At 47.6% G+C, this 17,297-nt stretch overlaps 1 protein-coding gene across 2 annotated transcripts in view; it reads right to left on the bottom strand.

The window, feature by feature from the left end:
* Window positions 1-17,297, bottom strand: part of CAMTA2 (calmodulin binding transcription activator 2) — a 55,002-nt gene that overhangs the window by 35,071 nt on the left and 2,634 nt on the right. For both annotated transcript variants that reach the window (XM_061590823.1, XM_061590824.1), the window contains exons 3-8: window positions 16,920-17,023; window positions 11,210-11,277; window positions 8,851-8,986; window positions 7,124-7,195; window positions 4,470-4,623; window positions 3,301-3,441 (exon numbers count right to left, since the gene is read on the bottom strand). In XM_061590823.1, coding sequence (XP_061446807.1) covers window positions 3,301-3,441; window positions 4,470-4,623; window positions 7,124-7,195; window positions 8,851-8,986; window positions 11,210-11,277; window positions 16,920-17,023 — 675 coding nt within the window. The remainder of the gene's footprint in view (window positions 1-3,300; window positions 3,442-4,469; window positions 4,624-7,123; window positions 7,196-8,850; window positions 8,987-11,209; window positions 11,278-16,919; window positions 17,024-17,297) is intronic.

Genomic DNA, 17,297 nt, shown 5'->3' with positions numbered 1-17,297 from the left:
CTCACTGTGGGAACAGACACTGAAGGGGAGAGGCCTTTGACCTGATTCAGCTACTAGGCCTCTCTGTGTTCTGAGGAACAGCCAAGGTTAGGAAAGACCGGGCAGCACTTGCCTGTTCTGGCACAGGGAATATTAATATGATGTTGGATGAACAATTTATGCATTTTATATTGTTTGCTGTTTCACATTGTTCTGGTTTTGAACGGCCTTTATTTATCTTATTAAGCCCCTCTGAGATTTTTCTCTTTAGTATGAAGCGACAAATGTAAAATGATCATAATAGGTTGGCAGACGGCAGGGAGGCTGGCATCAGAGAAGGCAGAGCCAAGGCAGCAAAAAGGGATGATTTTAAGGCTGCTACCTTGTTGGTCTTGAAATGGATTTTTAAGGATTTGCCCCCTTTTTTCATGGTAAGACATCTTGTGGGACTAGCCCAGACTGAAAATGGAAATAGACTGCCTTCAAGTCAATCCCGACTTATGGCAACCTCATAAACACCCTGTTCATGGTAAGCAGTATTCAGAGGGGGTTTCCCATTGCCTCCCTCTGAGGCTGAGAGGCAGTGACTGGCCCAAGGTCACCCAGTGAGCTTCGTGGCTGTGTGGGGATTCGAACCCTGGCCTCCCAGGGCGTAGTCCAACACCTTCCGCTACACCACACTGGCCCTCAGCCCAAACCGAAAGTGGCATAAATATTGTTATCGATGAACAAATTAAATTAAAACACAAGGAAGGAGTTCAAATAAAAAAAGAAAGCTTTGGGGGCAGCAGGGAACTCGCTACTTTGATAATAAAGTATCCGCATGCCAGGCTAAGTATTGTGCACTGAAGGTAAGCATACAAATGGTGCTTTCCCCACAGAACATATATTGCAATGCAACAGTACTTCAGCCTGTCACCACTGGAGGGCACCCCATCACTCTCACAAGAACAGAGCCCTGCAACTGGATCAGGCCAATGGGGGCCCATAGAGTCCAGCATGCCCTGTTCTCACAGGGCCAGCCAGACGCCCATTATGGGAAGCCCGCAAGCAGGACCTGAGTGCAAGAGCAGCAACTCTCCCCTCCTGGGGTTTCCAGCAACTGGTATTTGAAAGCATGCTGCCTCTGGCTATGGAAGCAAGGCATAGGCATCACGGCTAGTAGCCACTGATAGCCTTAACCTCTGTGAATTTGACTCTAACGTCATTCAAACCCAAACCAAGAAGAAATGGGTTGCAAAGGGTGCGGGCAACTGGTCACCCTCTAAGATGTTTTGGACTGCAGCTAGCCCGGTCCCAGCCAGCATGGCGCATCCTGCTGGGGCTGATGGGAGCTGTAGTCCAAAGCACTTGGTTGGGGAAGGCTGATCTCATCTAGTGGAAGGACTGCCTGTCGTGCGTGTGCGTAGCAGACCTCTCGATGCTACAAAGCACATGCAGACAAGGAGAGGGAAGCCCTCAAAGTGCCCAGCCAGCAACCAGCCGAAAATGAAAGTGGCAATTGTTTATTGCGGTTTATTGGGCTGCAATAAACAATTACCACTTTCATTTCTGGCTGGTTGCTGGCTGGGCACTTTGAGGCTTCCTTCTCTCTGTCTGCGGTGCATTTGGGGTGCCGCCCTCTTCGCTCTCCCACTACAAAGTACATGTCAGTTCTCGATTAAAGACAGAAAGTTTCCGTCACAGATGTGGGGAACCTTTGGCCCTCCAGATGTTGCTTGTCTACTGCAACTCCCATTGTCCTGGGCCATTGGCCATGCTGGCTGGGGCTGATGGGAGTTGTAGTTCAGCAACATCTGGAGGGCTAAATGTCTCCCCCACCCCTGGCCTGGTTTATCAAATCAAATAACTCCATCAATCAGCTCTGGTGTTTTTGCAGAGCTCATTTCATTTCCACAGGCTTTGCAAGAGAACTTTCTGGTGGACAGCAAGGAAAAATGAAACATCTCCTGACTGTGGAGAGCTCCTTTTCTTTTCTTTGCACATTCAACATTCAGACATAGTGAACATGAGGGCTAAAATCTTTTTCATAGACTAAAAAGGTAAATAAAACAGGCAACTGTTTTAAAAAGCAAAAATGTTAGTTGTTTGTGTGATAAGAAGTACTTATAAATCTGCAGAGGCTGGGGCACCCTCTTAAATGAGGTATCCTGCCCCTGCCTGCCTCCCTTCCTTCCCAGACAGGGCGGGGTGGGGGCAGAATGCCTCTTCTAAGGGGGCACCTGCAAGTGACATAAGCTCAGCAGATTTAAAAACAAAGGAAGCCTGCTCTGTTCTCCAAACCGTTGTTTTAATCATGCAGACTGATTTAATAAAAGGCAATCAGTTAAAACTAATTTGATTAATTGACCTAAGATTTCTTTCTTTGACAGCCCAAATGGTAAGCAGGGATGAAGGGACCCAGAATCCCCGAAATAGCTGAGATTTCATTGCCCTTTGATCTGCCAAGTTGTCTGCAGAATTCATGAAAGAGCTGGTTCTCAGTAGTAGCTACCAAGAGCTAGCCTTGATCACAGCCAGAACTGCAGATACCAGAAACCAGGAGGCTGCCAGCAAGCCCTCCACACGTGACCTGGTTAGGTAAAGCCCCTGAAACAGTCTGAATGGTCAAGCGAACAGCAGGCAGCTGATGTGTGGAGGAGGACAGGTCGGGGAGATCTGTGGACTCCCACCGTGGGAGGTTTCTTTATCTCAGATTTTACAAACTGCGCTACATTTAAAAAATACCCAAGCGGAGTACAAGAATGTATTGACGATGGGTATGATAGAAGCTCACCAGAGTGAATCTCCAGCTTATCTCACTTATTATAGAGCAGATGCCAATATCTATTGATGAGTGTCCGTGCATTTGAGAGATAGAGAGAAACCTATACAAATTGTGTGATCATTTAGCTGAACCTTCACCCAGCCAGTGCCCTGCAGAAGTTTTGAACTACAACTCCCATCAGCCTCAGCATCACACGGCCCTGCTGTCTGAGACTGATGGAATTGTACTCCAAAGTATCTGCAGGGCACCTGGCTGCGGAAGACACACACACACACAAATTGGCTATATCACAATGTCCTTTTTTATGCATATTCCTCTAGAACTGATAAGGTACACCAAATAAAGGTGTGAGATGTATTTACTTTTAAGTGACAATAAAAATAAATAAATCTCCCTTTGCTATTTTCCTCAAAATGCTGGGGAAAAGCAAAGTCACCTGAAGAGTCAAATGATCCAAGTTTTATACCAGATCTACCTGGAAGCCAGGACTCCTGGGTCCCCTAACAAGTGACCCCTGAAAGCAGAGGAGGAGCCTGGGGCAGGCGGGGACTGACCCAGGGTGCTGCTGCAGAGGCAGGCATGAGTCCGCGGAGGGGGTTTGGCCTGGTGACTCTCCAAGATCTGCTGCACCAGCTGCTCAATGGAGAACTCTGCTGTGCCGTTCCCATTGCTGCACGTCCACTTTATCCCATGAACTGCAGGAAGAGAGGAAAGGTGGCATGGAAACAAGATTCAGGCCTGTGGAACTGTTGCACCTCACCCCCCCCCAATGCACACCAAAAGGGAGCTTGGCAGCTGTCATCCCGTGAAAGGGCGGCTGTCAAGAAGACTTTCCCCTAACCTGCCACCCTCCAGATCAGCCCCAGCCAGCATAGCCCAATGGCCATGCTGGCTGAGGCTGATGGGAGTTGTAGTTCATACGTGCTGGAGGGCACAGGATGGATGGGGAGGGCTGTTCAAGCCATTCTCTACAAAATGAGAATTCCCAGGGTTCTTTGGGGAGAGGGCTTCCCCCTTAAATCAGCTTCAAAATGTTTCAAGCGCGTAGTGTAGATGTGCCCAGAAGCACAGGAGAGTGTCTTCAGGACAGGGAAATCATGCCCTCTGCTGAACGTGGCCAAGAGGGGACTTCAGAACTGCCCACAGCCAAGTCTAAACGGAATGGCCTTCCCTTTCCCTGTAGCTCGTCTCCAGAAGTTGCCCGCCAGATTCCCCTGGGAAACTCACAGGCAGGGCAAGCCAGCCATCCTGCACTGTTTGTGCCACGTTGCATCTACCTGGAAAAGGTAGGCTGCCTTTGCACATGGGAGTTTCAAGAGGCTTTCAGGGCTCCTCCCTCTGGGTAGACCTACTCTGTGTGAATTCAGTGATCCATCCATCTCATGAACTAACCTAATCTTTTTTAAAAAGCCAATTGTGATAGCAGCCCTCAAAAGGAATTTATGCTAAAAAGAAATGTGGTAGGGAGTTCCACATCTTAATTATAAGATGTTATTTTTTGCGCTATTTTTTACTGGGTTTTTTTTAAGCTGTTTATATTAAATTATTACCTTGAGACATATGTAAAAGATGATGATGATGATAATTAATAATAATAATAATAAATAGAGATGTCTGTTCCTCTGGTCCCCAGGGCACCCTGCAACAAGGCAACCACCCTACACCCCAAACCCACACAATCCCAGGACAGCCTTCACCCCACCCCACCCCACCCCTGCCTTACACATTGGCTTCAGTTGGCCAACCAGCTCTTCCTTTGACCACTTCAGCCACTCCTTGCGGTCGCTGTTGATGGAGCACAAGACAGGGCCGCAGATCTTGCCACAGTCCTCAATCGCCGGGACGTTCAGGTAATGAACCAACACAATATCTGGATTCTAGAGGGAAAGGGAGAAAGGGAAGGTCTTTGGGCTGGCAAAGTGGAATGGGGAAGGTCCCCTTGGGGGCAAAACACTGCTTCTAAGGAGAGAGAGGCACTGGGGCTGAAGCCTCCTGGCCTTGCAACCCTCCCTGTTGTGTAGGCCTGATGCTGCTTGCAGTGTTAGTGTGGGCAGTGGGAAGAGAGACTCCGTAGACACTCACTGACACTTTTAAAATTTCCTCCTCCTCCTTATGGCTCAGGGCTAAACCTTGGCATTCAAAGTGAGTGCAGGGTTAAGCCCTGGCGACTCCCAGGACCAAGAAGAGGGCCTATTGCAAGGGAGCCTGTGATTCAGGACTCCTGGGTTTCTGCGAGAAACAGGGGAGGACGGCCGATTTGGCCCAGCAAGGCTGTATCCCACCCTACGCCATTAGTGTGCACGGGGGAAACCAGATGTTTTTAAATATATGTGTGCCTCACTCAAGTCAGGAAAACCTGAGGTCCCACGTGCAGCAGGGATTTGTTTAGCTGTGTGCATGCACCTTCCCATTATTTTTTTTATTCTTGAAAGACACATTTTGTGATATACCAGATATACTTGATGGGGTTACACTCCCCTTGAAGGAACAGGTTTGTAGCTTGGGAGTTCTTTTCGATCCTTCCCTGTCTCTTGAGGCCCAGGTGGCCTCGGTGGCACGGAATGCTTTTTACCATCTTCGATTGGTAGCCCAGCTACGTCCCTATCTGGACAGTGACGACCTCGCTTCAGTTGTTCATGCTCTGGTAACTTCTAGATTGGACTACTGCAACGTGCTCTACGTGGGGCTGCCCTTGAAGACTGTTCAGAAACTACAGCTAGTCCAGAATGCAGCGGCCAGATTGTTGACGCGAACCAGAAGGTCCGCTCATATAACACCTGTTCTGGCCCGTCTGCACTGGCTTCCTATTTGTTTCCGGGCTAAATTCAAAGTGCTGGTTTTGACCTATAAAGCCCTACACGGCATGGGACCGCAATACCTGGTGGAACGCCTCTCCCAATATGAACCTACCTGTACACTACGCTCAACATCTAAGGCCCTCCTCCGAGTACCATCCCATTGAGAGGCTCGGAGGGTGATGACTAGAACCAGGGCCTTTTCAGTAGTGGCCCCCGAACTGTGGAACAGTCTCCTTGATGAGGTGCGCCTGGCGCCGACGCTACTATCTTTTCGGCGCCAGGTGAAAACCTTTTTACACTCCCAGGCATTTTAAAGTGTATTTTAAACAGCATTTCCGTATTTTGGAAGTTGTTTTGGTTCTTTTGTTGTTTGTTTGTTTTGTCTCTTGATTTATTGTATTTATATATTGTGCTTGTTTTTATCTTTTTGTACACCGCCCAGAGAGCCTCCGGGCTTAGGGTGGTATATAAATTAAATAAAATTAAATTAAATAAAATTAAATTAAATAAACAACAACAACAAAATAATATAATAATAATAAACTACAAGTATCAATAACAACACCACAAAATACCATAAAACAGGCTAAAATCTTGTTGTTTGGTTCGTTATTGTTTGTTTGTTTTTTATTATTATTTATTGTATATTGTGCTTGTTTTTATCTTTTTGTACACCGCCCAGAGAGCCTTCGGGCTTAGGGCGGTATATAAATTAAACTAAATAAAATAAATAATAATTGCACAAAAGTCAATTAAAAAAATGTGTGGGTGTCCTCCAAGCTAGGAAATCTGAGGTCCGCTGTGGGCATGCATGCAGGTATTTGTTTGCCAGTGCTGCACACCTTTTTTATAAAAAAAAATTGTTGAAATTCAAGTTTTTCCATGTACCAGATTTGCACAAAAGAGCAGGCCAGGCCAGGATGTGGAGTGACTTGCATGTGATTTTATACTGGATTTTCTTCCCTTATACGATTATCCATGGACTAGGAAAATTTGAATGTAGCAGGGTGTGTGTGAGCGCTGTCTGTCCCTTGTATGAGGGGGGTGTCATGCGGACACCACAAAAAAACTCAGAGACACAAGCAGCTTCAAATCCACATTAAACTCCAGTTTCCCAAGGAACAAAGTGACTCCATCAACACGCACGCATTTGGGTCATCCAAAGAATATGGATCATTAGTAAGTCTGAAGAGCCCAGCAGCCTGGATATGGACAAAGTCCCAATCTCACCAAGGAGGGGAAATGGGCTCCGGGGAGTGGGGGTTTCCAGGAAATGGCAGCCTTTCGTCCTGTGAAACTGCAGGGCAGTTTACAACGGTGCACCATTGCTTTAGGCTGTTGGTTTTAAATAATAACGGTAGCAGTAATACTTAGTACCAGAGGGTGGGATGTAAACGGAAGGAAGGACAGGCAGGAGATGGCCCTCTACCCCAATCTTTCTGCAGTTCTACTTTCCTCCCAGGTAACCCTGGGACAAGGCGCCTTTTTCTGCTCCCCACCCTCTGAGGAGGACAGGTGGAGAAGAGTCTCCCACAGCTTACCAAGCAGGGCCATTCTTCCCCAGCCCCATGAGACGTACCTGCAGCAGCCAATAGCAGCGCCGGTGGAATGTGGGGACGATGGACGAGTGGACATAGCAGCCATAGAGACACTGGAGGGGAGGGGCACAGAGAGAGAGAAAGACACAGGGTGGGGCTGCTGGGCAGAGCGAGACGCCCTCATGCATCCTCCCCACAGCATGCCCCTTGCCGGGCTTCTTTGAAGCCAAAGAGTTCTACCCCAGTAGTGGGCTGCTCAGTGCTTCGCGACCCCCAAGACCAGCCAGACTTTTCTCTCCCATCCCCTTTTATCAGCAACCCCTATGCCCCCCCAAATGCCCCTCAAGCAGTTGTCGTGACCTGTAGTTTAACCTCTAGGTTCTGGGGAGCCTGTAAGCTAATTAGCCTTACGGGGGGAGTGTCCCTTCCCTGGACAGCCCAACTTGTTCTTCATCACTGTCACTGCTGCCCACTCGCTCGTTCCTCCGGGCCCAATCCACACCAGTGCTCAGAGGGAGAGAGCAAGGTGGCCAAAGGCTGCTTCTCCGGGCTTGGAGTGGGGCGGCGGAGCTGGCAGGAAGGGCCAGGGGGCTCCAGATTCCCACCCTCAGGGGACACAGAGGACATCTTGGACCGGGAGCTGCCCTCACAACCAGCCTCAGACGTCTCTGTCTCCCCGGGAGTTCCAGCCCCTCCCCAGCCTGCCTTCTGCAGCCCCCCCTCAGAAGCCGCAGCTGAGCCTCAGCCTGCACAGCACGGCTGGTGCCAAAGACTCTGAACACTCACAAACGGGGGGGGAAGGGGCTAGCTGCCCTGAGGCCCAGTCTGGGCTCGTGACTTGTGAAGAGTCCCGCCCAGGCCTGCCTTGGCTCCACTTGGCGCCCTCCAGGGTGACAACTGCTTTCCTGGGTTGCCTTTTCGGGCCCTCACCTCTGCTTCGTAGGACTGACCTCCACCTCGTCCTATGGGGATAGGCCATAGCTGAGGGGGCGGAACACCTGCTTGGCGTGCAGAGGTTCCCAGGTCCAATTCCAGCATCTCCAGGTAGGGTTGGCGAAAGACTCCCCGCCTGGAGCCTTGGAGAGCAGTTGCTGCCAACCAGGGCAGACAGCACTCAGGCTGAGGAGCTGGACTGCGATAAGGCCTGCCTGGTTGGCTCATCCGGCTCTGACTTCACCTTGACTGAGGTTGCTCTGCCTGCCCTGCCTCCGCTTACAGGATCCTGAACTGGGCCTAGCAACGGGTGATCTGGAGTCCCTGGAGTCTGGATCTAGCATGTGCCCCCTCCCACACACAGACACTTAAGACTAGATCAGTGTTGCCAAACTTTTTTCTCCACAAAAAAATAAAATGTAAATGTCCTGCCTTCAAGTCGATTCTGACTTAGGGCGACCCTCTGAATAGGGTTTTCATGAGGCTGAGAGGCAGTGACTGGCCCAAGGTCACCCAGTGCGCTTCATGGCTATGTGGGGATTCGAACCCTGGTCTCCCAGGTCGTAGCCCAGCACCTTAACCACTACACCACAATATGAATATTTAATGTGGAACATGCCACAGACAAAGCTCTGAACAAAGCTCTGGTGGTCCATGGGCCACAGTTCGGGAACCCCCAGACTAGATCCTTCTCCCCTGTCTGGGAGAGAACACTCTGGGGTTTGGCACCATCCCCTGCTGGCTTATGGGCCCTGGAAGAGGCCTAGCGGTGCTGGCCCCTGCACAGCATTTCTGCCTCTTGGCGTTTCCCCTTCTGTCAGTCTGCCCCCTGTACCTCCACGCCTTTCACTTTCAGCTTCATGTGGTCCTCACGGGTGGTCTTGCCGTCCTTCCGCTTCTTCCAGCAATAGCCGTCCTTCCGGTACTTCACCTTCTTGCGGTTGTACAGAATGATGGATCCATTCTGGGGTCTGCCAGGCGCCACATGCAGGAGGGCAGGAGGAGGAAATGGGGGAGTGAGCAACAGGGCCAGAGCAGCTCTGCCCACTTTCTTCACTGCATGCATGATTTTATACCCCTCTACGCACTGGGCTCCCTCCCTTCCATGCATTTAGATGAGCACTGAAAGCTAATTTCAGTACAGGTGTGTTGGAAGTGGGGCAAGAGCAACTCCTGTTTTGTTCTTTTATCTATGTTCCAGAAGGGAGAGAGAGTTCGGGTCCTCCAGATGGATAGGCTGGATTACCTTTATCTGTGATGCTCTGACTGACTTCCTTCCGGCTACTAGAATGTTACGCCTTTAGGGAAGCTTACCTGCCCCTCCTCCTTCTGCCCTTTCCACTCCTTTGTTCTCTGGCTGTCCGGGAGAAAGGAGACATCCCTTTGTCTCTGCTGTCTCTCCTAGCCATGGGGCTGACTCCCACACCTGGGTGTTATGCCTCCAACTTAGCTAGTTAGTTAGAACTAGGTTTGCCTTTCTATCTACTATGTATTTCTATAAATAAAGTAGCTTTTCTCATTTTACTAAGTCTCAAGTCTCAGTGATGCTGATGCAGGGTAAAGGCCTGCTTTCTTAGGCAAATGCAAGCACACGCTGGCACACTCGCATTTCAACATCCGCTGTTACTCTCTGCTGCTGTTGTGCTGCTTTAAACAAATTTAGCACACAAACACACAGCAACAAGGGTTATGGGCCCAGCACGTTTATCAATCCTGCCTGCACTTGGGGGTCATTCTTGGAGACCCTGTTTGCATGCACTCCTGTGGATCAAGGAGACTGGTGCTCTCTGCGGTGATTCCACACCTGTGGAACTCTGTTCCTACTGAAGATCATCAGGTCCCTTAGCAAGCCTTGAAGGGGCCTTCCTTTAAAACTATTTTTGCAGAAATTTCCTTGTGCCACAGTTTGGTGAGATGCTGTTTTAGGTACAACCATTTGATCTGAGCTTAGTGCTGTTTCGCTATGTTGGGCTTAATGTTTTGCATGTTATTGTTAGTGCTTTTTGTTGGTATTTTGCTGGTAGTTTTTATGGTAGTTTGCATGTTGGAAGCTGTCTTGAGAGAGTTTGGCCTGCACAGGCTCTCCCTTAAAGCAGCAGTTCTCAATCTTTTTTGGTTCGCGGCGCACTGTAAGACATATAAAAAATTTCTGGTGTACTTCCAGTACAAAATTAAAAATATATTAATATATTTTAAACTATGAATAAAAATAACTTATTCATAATATACTTTCATAATATTCGCGGCACAACTAGCCACCTCTTGCGGCGCACCAGTGTGCTGCAGCGCACCGTTTGAGAACCACTGCCTTAAAGGAGCTGTTTAAGCGAGCTTGAGGAAGGGGCTGCAGCTCACAGCAGAGCACAGGCTTCGCGTGCGAAACATCCCAGGCATCACCAGGCACTGCTGGGGATCAACTTCCGCCGGAACACTTGGAGAATCCCAGCCCAGCAGAGTCAACGGCACTGAGCTGGATGGACCAATGGTCAGACTTGGTTGGTGCAAGGCAGATTCCTTGCTTCTTAAGCTGTTCCCTGAAATATTTAACCAGTTTTTGCTCTGCTACTATTGCTGCTGTATATTTGGGAAAAGGCTATATCTCAGTGGCAGAGCATCTGGTTTGCATGCAGAAAGTCTCGGGTTCAATCCCCAATGGCATCTCTAGGTAAGACTAGGAGAGACCACCGAGTCTGAAAGCCTGAAGAGCCACTGCTGCCAGTAGGCCGTACTGAGCTAGATGGACCCCAATGAGCTGACTCCGTTTAGCAGCTTCCTAAACTCCTACAGCATGCGTTTTTTGTTCTTAATATCTTAAAAGAAGAAAAATGCACAATGTAGGAACACGTACATATTTGTGTTCATTAGTAAGTTGCGCAATAGAAAAGTAGGACAAAACCGATTAAATAAAACGGAGGGAGGGACCAGAGGGCAAATTAGGAAGTTTTGAAGGGGAAAACAAAGACCAAGTACATGGCAGTTATGCCAGAGTCGCTCTGTCCTTGAGACGGAATAAAGACACGTTAATTAAGACAAAAAACAGTAACGAACCACCTTCTGGCATCGGCCCAAGATGGGAGCCCCCGCAGCAAATTATTCTCTTCCTGAAAACATTTCTGTGCCTCCGTTCCCTACCCTGTGTGACTGTCCCCAAAATGTCCCAAATCAGAGGGAGGCCACGACTCCGCCCCCTTTACCTGGTCTTGGGTGAACACGAGAGCCACTCTTCATGTTTCTCAAAGGTGATCAGATAGGAAGCGATCTCCTAAGATGGAAAAAGAGAGTAAGGGGAGGAGGGAAAGCAGCTCAATCAGAAAATTGCCTCCCCCATCACGGTTGTTATGAGACATGGCCAGGATGTGGAGGGCAGAGGGGTGCGTCTGTATATCCACGCAGGATTCCAGAGCGACAGAAACTGCGCTCGACGGGACCAAGAGGACAGCGAGTCAAACACCGACAGGCAGCTGGCCAAAAGTGAGAACCTTTCTCATCCCTCACCCTGCCAAGCCAACCTGGCTATGTCCCAGGCTATAGTCTGAAGGCACATGAGGCCAGCTCCCTGCTGAAGCTAAGCAGGGTCAGGTCTGGTCAGTGCCTGGATGGGAGACCGCCTGGGAACCATGTGTAAGCCGCCTTGGGTTTCTAGCATGAAAAGAAAGGTAAATGTAATAAATAAATAAATAAATTAAATAAACCTTCCCAAACAGATAACCCCACACATAATGCACCTTGCGGGGTACCAAAATCATGGAGCAAATGCAGCCGGGTGTTTTTTTTTTGTCTGTAACAGTGAGCCAAATCACACCTAGAAAGGAAGGAAGGACAAAGTCTTTTAAGTGGAGATATTTACCCTAGTCTGTGGCACCTGAACTGGATTTGAAACTGCTTTTACATATCCAATTGTTTTTACTGTTGATGTTTTCACTGTGAAATCTCCTTGAGATATTTAATGAGACACGGCTCGTAAATTGGACTCATATTATTCTCATCCTCAGAGTTTCTAGAAACTTATATGACCGGGGGGAGGGGGGAAGAGGGCAATTCGTGTGGGCAACACCCATTCACCAGATCTCCTCAAAGCAAAACTTATTTTGTACAGCGCCTGCCTCAGACTGTGCCAGTTGCTGATGCGTCCAAGGGCATTTTAATCAGGGGTCTCCCAGGTCATAGTCCTAGGATAGGCAAAGAATCCTGGGAAGTGTAGTTAGTGAAGGGTGCTGTTAAACCACGCTGGCCACTGGACCTCTGTCAGGGGAATAAGAGTCTCTTCTCAGCACCCTTCACAAGCTACACTTCCCAGGATTCTTTGGGGGAAGCCATGACTGTGGGTGTGGCCCCCTGATTAGGCAAGCAAAGCAGCTGTGAGTCTGGCTTTTAGAATACTGACAGTTGGTTCTTATTGAGCATGCCCAACATTATCATTGAGTTCAAGCCAAAATTTCTTAAATTAATTAAAAATCAGCCAGGCATTTTTTTTAACTTTTAAACTGCAGAAGATGAAGGTCAGAGTATGGGGCAAGGTTAGTAATAGGATTACAGGTACTCTGTGAACATGGCTGATTTTTAATTAATTTCAACAAATTATGAGCACTCTGGGGTTTTTTTCTCTCCTTTTACACTTTGAACTCTCGATTCTCTGTTTTGTGTATCGCCATGAAAATTTAGAGGGTTGTTAAGCAAGTGTTTCTGAGTTCAGGACTATAAGTTTTATAAGGCTTTGTTTTGAAATGAGCTTATGGGAAGCATGAGAATGGCATGGGGGGTATTTTCAATTTAACATTGCGGAATGCTAAAAATCCATGCTGACTATAGTATACCAGCCACTCTCATGGCTGCATAATTTTTAGGACCCACCCTATTTCGTGATTTTATGTTGTTTTTAATTCTTTTTAATGCTGTTTTTTAAAATTGTTGTAACCCACCCTTGGACCTTTGGTAATAATAATAATAATATATAATAATATATAATAATATATAATATAATAATAATTAAAAACAACAACAACAACAACAGTGATTGATCAGGTCTGTGCAAGCTTGTCAGATCAGGAACAGGGACTGAGGATTCTTAGGAGATCAGCTTTGCTCATGGGGTGCCTTTGCCCGACTATAGTTGATCAGCAGGCTTCCTCCACTTTTAAGACAGGTCATGCCTCTGCAACCTCCAGGCTTGATTACTGCAAAGCTGCTTGAGACTGCCTTTGAAGAAGGTTCAACTAGTGCAAAATGCTCCTCCAGGGATCCTGGCGTCTCTTGGGAGGCAGGTGCTCGTCAATCTGGCTGCACTGATGCTTCTGGGCCTAGTTCAAGGAGCTGGTTTTGACTTTTCATACCTTGCATGCCCTGGGACCCGCATGCCCTAAGGACCTCCTCTTCCCTATAGGACCCCAAGTAAGTCCCCCTTGCTGTCTGACCTTTCCATATAAGAGGTTTGGATGGCCATAGGTCAGGCCTTTTAACGCCATAGCCCTCACATTCTAGGTCTTGCTTCCAAAACCATTTAGGAAGGCTCCAACACTGCCTTATTCTCTTTTTCAATTTTAAAAAAATGCATAAAATATTCCTATTTTGTTTTATGAGGTTTTAAATTTCCTGATGCTGCTCTTATTTGTGCACTTGCTATGATTATTTAATTGTGTTGTTTAGCCTTGTATTTCCTTGCAGTGGAAACCACTTTGTCACATTTTTGCCCCTCCCTTCCTCCCAAAGGGAGCCCAGGGCAGCAAGCATGTAATCTGACGTAATAACAGGCTAAAACAATAAAAGCAGAGATAAAAACATCAGCCCCAATCACCCTTCCCCAAAGTTTTAGACAAACAAGTGTGTGTTTTAGTTGTCAGAGCAAAGATGCCAGTGTGGGGGGCAGACAGGGAAGGAGTCCCTTAGTTGGAGGGGCCACCACAGAGAAGGTGGTAGCCTCACCTCCCCACCAAATGAGGGGCACCCATTGGCAGGACCGTGAGCAAGTCTCACCCGCACATGCAGATATTAAAGGCCAGGCTAGCTGCTATTGGGATAGGCCCTCCTGCAAATATTTGAGGCCCAAGCCATTCACAGCTTTAAATGCTAATGTCAGCACCTTGAATTAGGAAAAAAGGTAATAAAATGTGTGACTAAATATTACTACCACTTCAAATGGTCCAGGGTTCAGCCCATCACTGGAAACAGGTCCTGGGGCTAGCCTTGCCTCTAATTTTATTTATTTATTTGAAATATTTCTATCCCGCCCTTCTACTCTATAATAGGGCCCTCAGGGCGGCTTACAAAAATAAAATCAAACATGTACATAATAAAATTGTAAACAATAAAATCACCAAAACAATAAAATAAATTAAAATGCATAAAATATAAAGTGCACCTTGTTCCCCAAGTTTCACAAATAGCTCCTCTGTCACGCAACAGTACCAGAAATGCCCCCCGTACTCCAGCGGCGTGAAAAAAATGAGCTCCCGACACCTGAGGTCAGTGGCAGCTGGTGGGGCAGGAGCCCAAAGTGTAGCAAGTGAAGCCCGAGAGCCAACGAGAGGCAGAGAAAACGGATGCTGGTCCCCCCCATCCTCCTCCCTGCGAGGTTCTTCGGGGGCAACAGAGACTGAGGAGGAAGGGGGAGGGAGAAGACAGCCCGGGCCCCCCTGGACCGGATGCAAGCAAGAAGGGAGGCAGAGGGGGGCTGGCTGAGGGCAGAGCGAGGATGGGGGGCAGTGCCCCAGACACCCTAACGGACCAGCCACCACTGCCTGAGGGGGCACAACCCTCCCCACACCTCCCCAGATGTATAGGTATTTATATGGGTATTGCAGGCTCCTACTGGGTGAAAGGGCGGGATATAAATCAAATAAATGAATAAATATTTGAATATTTTTAAGCTGCATTTCAAAAAAAATATTTTTAAGCTGTATTTCATAAAGGCAGTGTGCACCATAAAAGCATGATAACAGAACGATAAGGACTGGTCAGGTGTTTGTTTGTTTTTAAAAAGTCATGTTCCAAAGGCCTGTCTCCACAGTAGCTTTTAAAAGATGTCTAAAAGAAAGCGGGGGTTATTGGCAAGGAGTTCCACAGGGCAGGGCCTGCCACCTTGAAAACCCAACTGAACCTCGAGGGCAATGTAGGGGAAACGCCAAAAGGCCCCCAGCAGAAGATCTCGGCTATCAAAGCGCAGCGTAAGGGATCAGGCAGTCCTTAAAGTACTTTGGGCCCAAGTTGTTTTGGGCTCTGTGAACTACACAAGCACCTTGAACCTGGCCCAGTAGCAAATTGGCAACAGGGCAGCTCTCTCAGCAAAGGACTAACATGATGCCAGTAACCTGCTCCTGTGAGCAGCCTGCACTTGCAGATGCTTCTGGTCAAAATACAAGGGTAGCCACGCACAAAGCGCCTTAAAGCAATCAAGACCGATTGATCCAGGACTGCATTTGCTTTTGGAACTCCCTGCCCCAGCTATCTGCCAGGCATCCATTTGCATTGTGTTTAGGGGATAGGCGTATGCATACTTATTTTCTCTAGTTTGCAGCAGTATTTGATCCTTACTGCCAAGAGAGGCTTCTTTTTTAAGGTTTGTGATTTTCAGTACATTAAAATTGCTGCCTCAAGAGCCTTGAGCTTAGACCAGCTTTCCTCAACCTGGTGCCTTCCAGCTGTTTTGGACTCCCCGTCATCCTTGATCGCCAGCCATACAGGCTCAGGCTGACAGGGGCTGCAGCCCAAAACACCCGGAGTGGCACCAGGTTGGAAGGGCTGCCTTAGACTGAGAGGCAGGACTGATTACTTTAATTAGACGACAAAAAGAAGAAACTAATTTACATCTCTTATTGATATAGATTACATAGAGTAAGTACATGAGAATACAAATAAATAAATAAAATGTATAAATATGATCATTAAGGTAATTCAACCATTAATGATAAGTGATTATCTAAGGCTATACTTGTGGTCCAGACAAGAAAATGTAATTTTATAGATCATGTTGGGGCTTTTTGTTCTTGTTACGTGCCTCCAAGTCGACTGCGACTTATGGCGACCCTCTGAATCAGTGACCTCCGAGAGCATCTGTTATGAGCCACCCTGTTCAGATCTTGTAAGTTCAGGTCTGTGGCTTCCTTTATGGAATCAACCCATCTCTTGTTTGGTCTTCCTCTTTTTTGACTCCCTTCTGTTTTTCCCAGCATTGTTGTCTTTTCTAGTGAATCAGGTCTTCTCATGATGTTTCCAAAGTAGGATAACCTCAGTTTCATCATTTTAGCTTCTAGTGACAGTTCCGGTTTAATTTGTTCTGACACCCAATTATTTGTGTTTTTTGCAGTCAATGGTTATAGATCATAATGTTAAATAAAGGTTTACCAGATCTTTATTATGCCATTAAAAAAATAAACTCAATTTCTCAATGAAGTTACTGTCTCTTTGTCTGCCTTACCTTACCCTTATTATGCCTGTCAGCTTAACCATGTATGTCACTTCCCAAATTATAGAGGGAAGTGCACCCTCCAGGCCTCTCTATCTAGCATGCAAAACTCTCCCTAGGCCCTTGCGCGCGCCCAGAGGATTTCTGCTTGGCTGGAATATGTGTCCCTGAACTCACAAATGCCTCTTGCTTGCCTGAAAGGAGGATGGAGAAGGGTGTGTAGAAACTAGCTTATTATATAAAAGTAAAATTTGCATCCATTGCTCCACCCGCTCTTACCTCTGGCCTTGCCCACCACTAGCAGGTGGCCCTCAGAAGGCTGCCCAGAAGTGAAGGTGGCCCTTGGCCTGAGAAAGGTTCTCCCTACCCCCATTGCCTAAAGGTATCCAAGAAGCATCACAACAGGATCTCTTTAGTCTTATGGATTCAAATATTCTAATAAATAAGTAAGATGCAGGCACCCCCGTGGGACAGAGCCGCCCCTTCCCACCTTCCGCGTGGCTCACCTCATTGGTGTTCCAGCACAGGCGTTCCTTCGGCAGGGCAGGGCACTTAGGCACACAATCCACCAGCTTCTTCGGCAGGAAAACCTTCAGGTGGTGGTTATTCTCTAGAAGAGGCGAGGCAGGTGGAGAGTGAGACTCGCACTCAGGGGAAGGTAAGTGGGAAGCCAGAGTCTCAGGCTTCTCTGGGAAGGGACTTGGGTGAGAGGAGCAGGGCTGTGGAGTCGGAGTCGGAAGCAATTTTGGGTGGAGTCAGTAGAAATGTACCGACTCCGACTTCAAAATAAAATTAATATTTTAATTTTAATATTAATTTATTAATATCAATAAATTAATATACATTTGCCATTTATGAAGGAGTCAGAGTCGGACAGTAGAAAA

Source organism: Rhineura floridana, chromosome 11 (genome assembly GCF_030035675.1).
Source record: "Rhineura floridana isolate rRhiFlo1 chromosome 11, rRhiFlo1.hap2, whole genome shotgun sequence".
NCBI classification, from domain to species: Eukaryota; Metazoa; Chordata; class Lepidosauria; order Squamata; family Rhineuridae; genus Rhineura; species Rhineura floridana.
The sequence above is the reverse complement of the archived record's forward strand: the minus strand, read 5'-3'. Positions and strand labels throughout refer to the sequence as shown.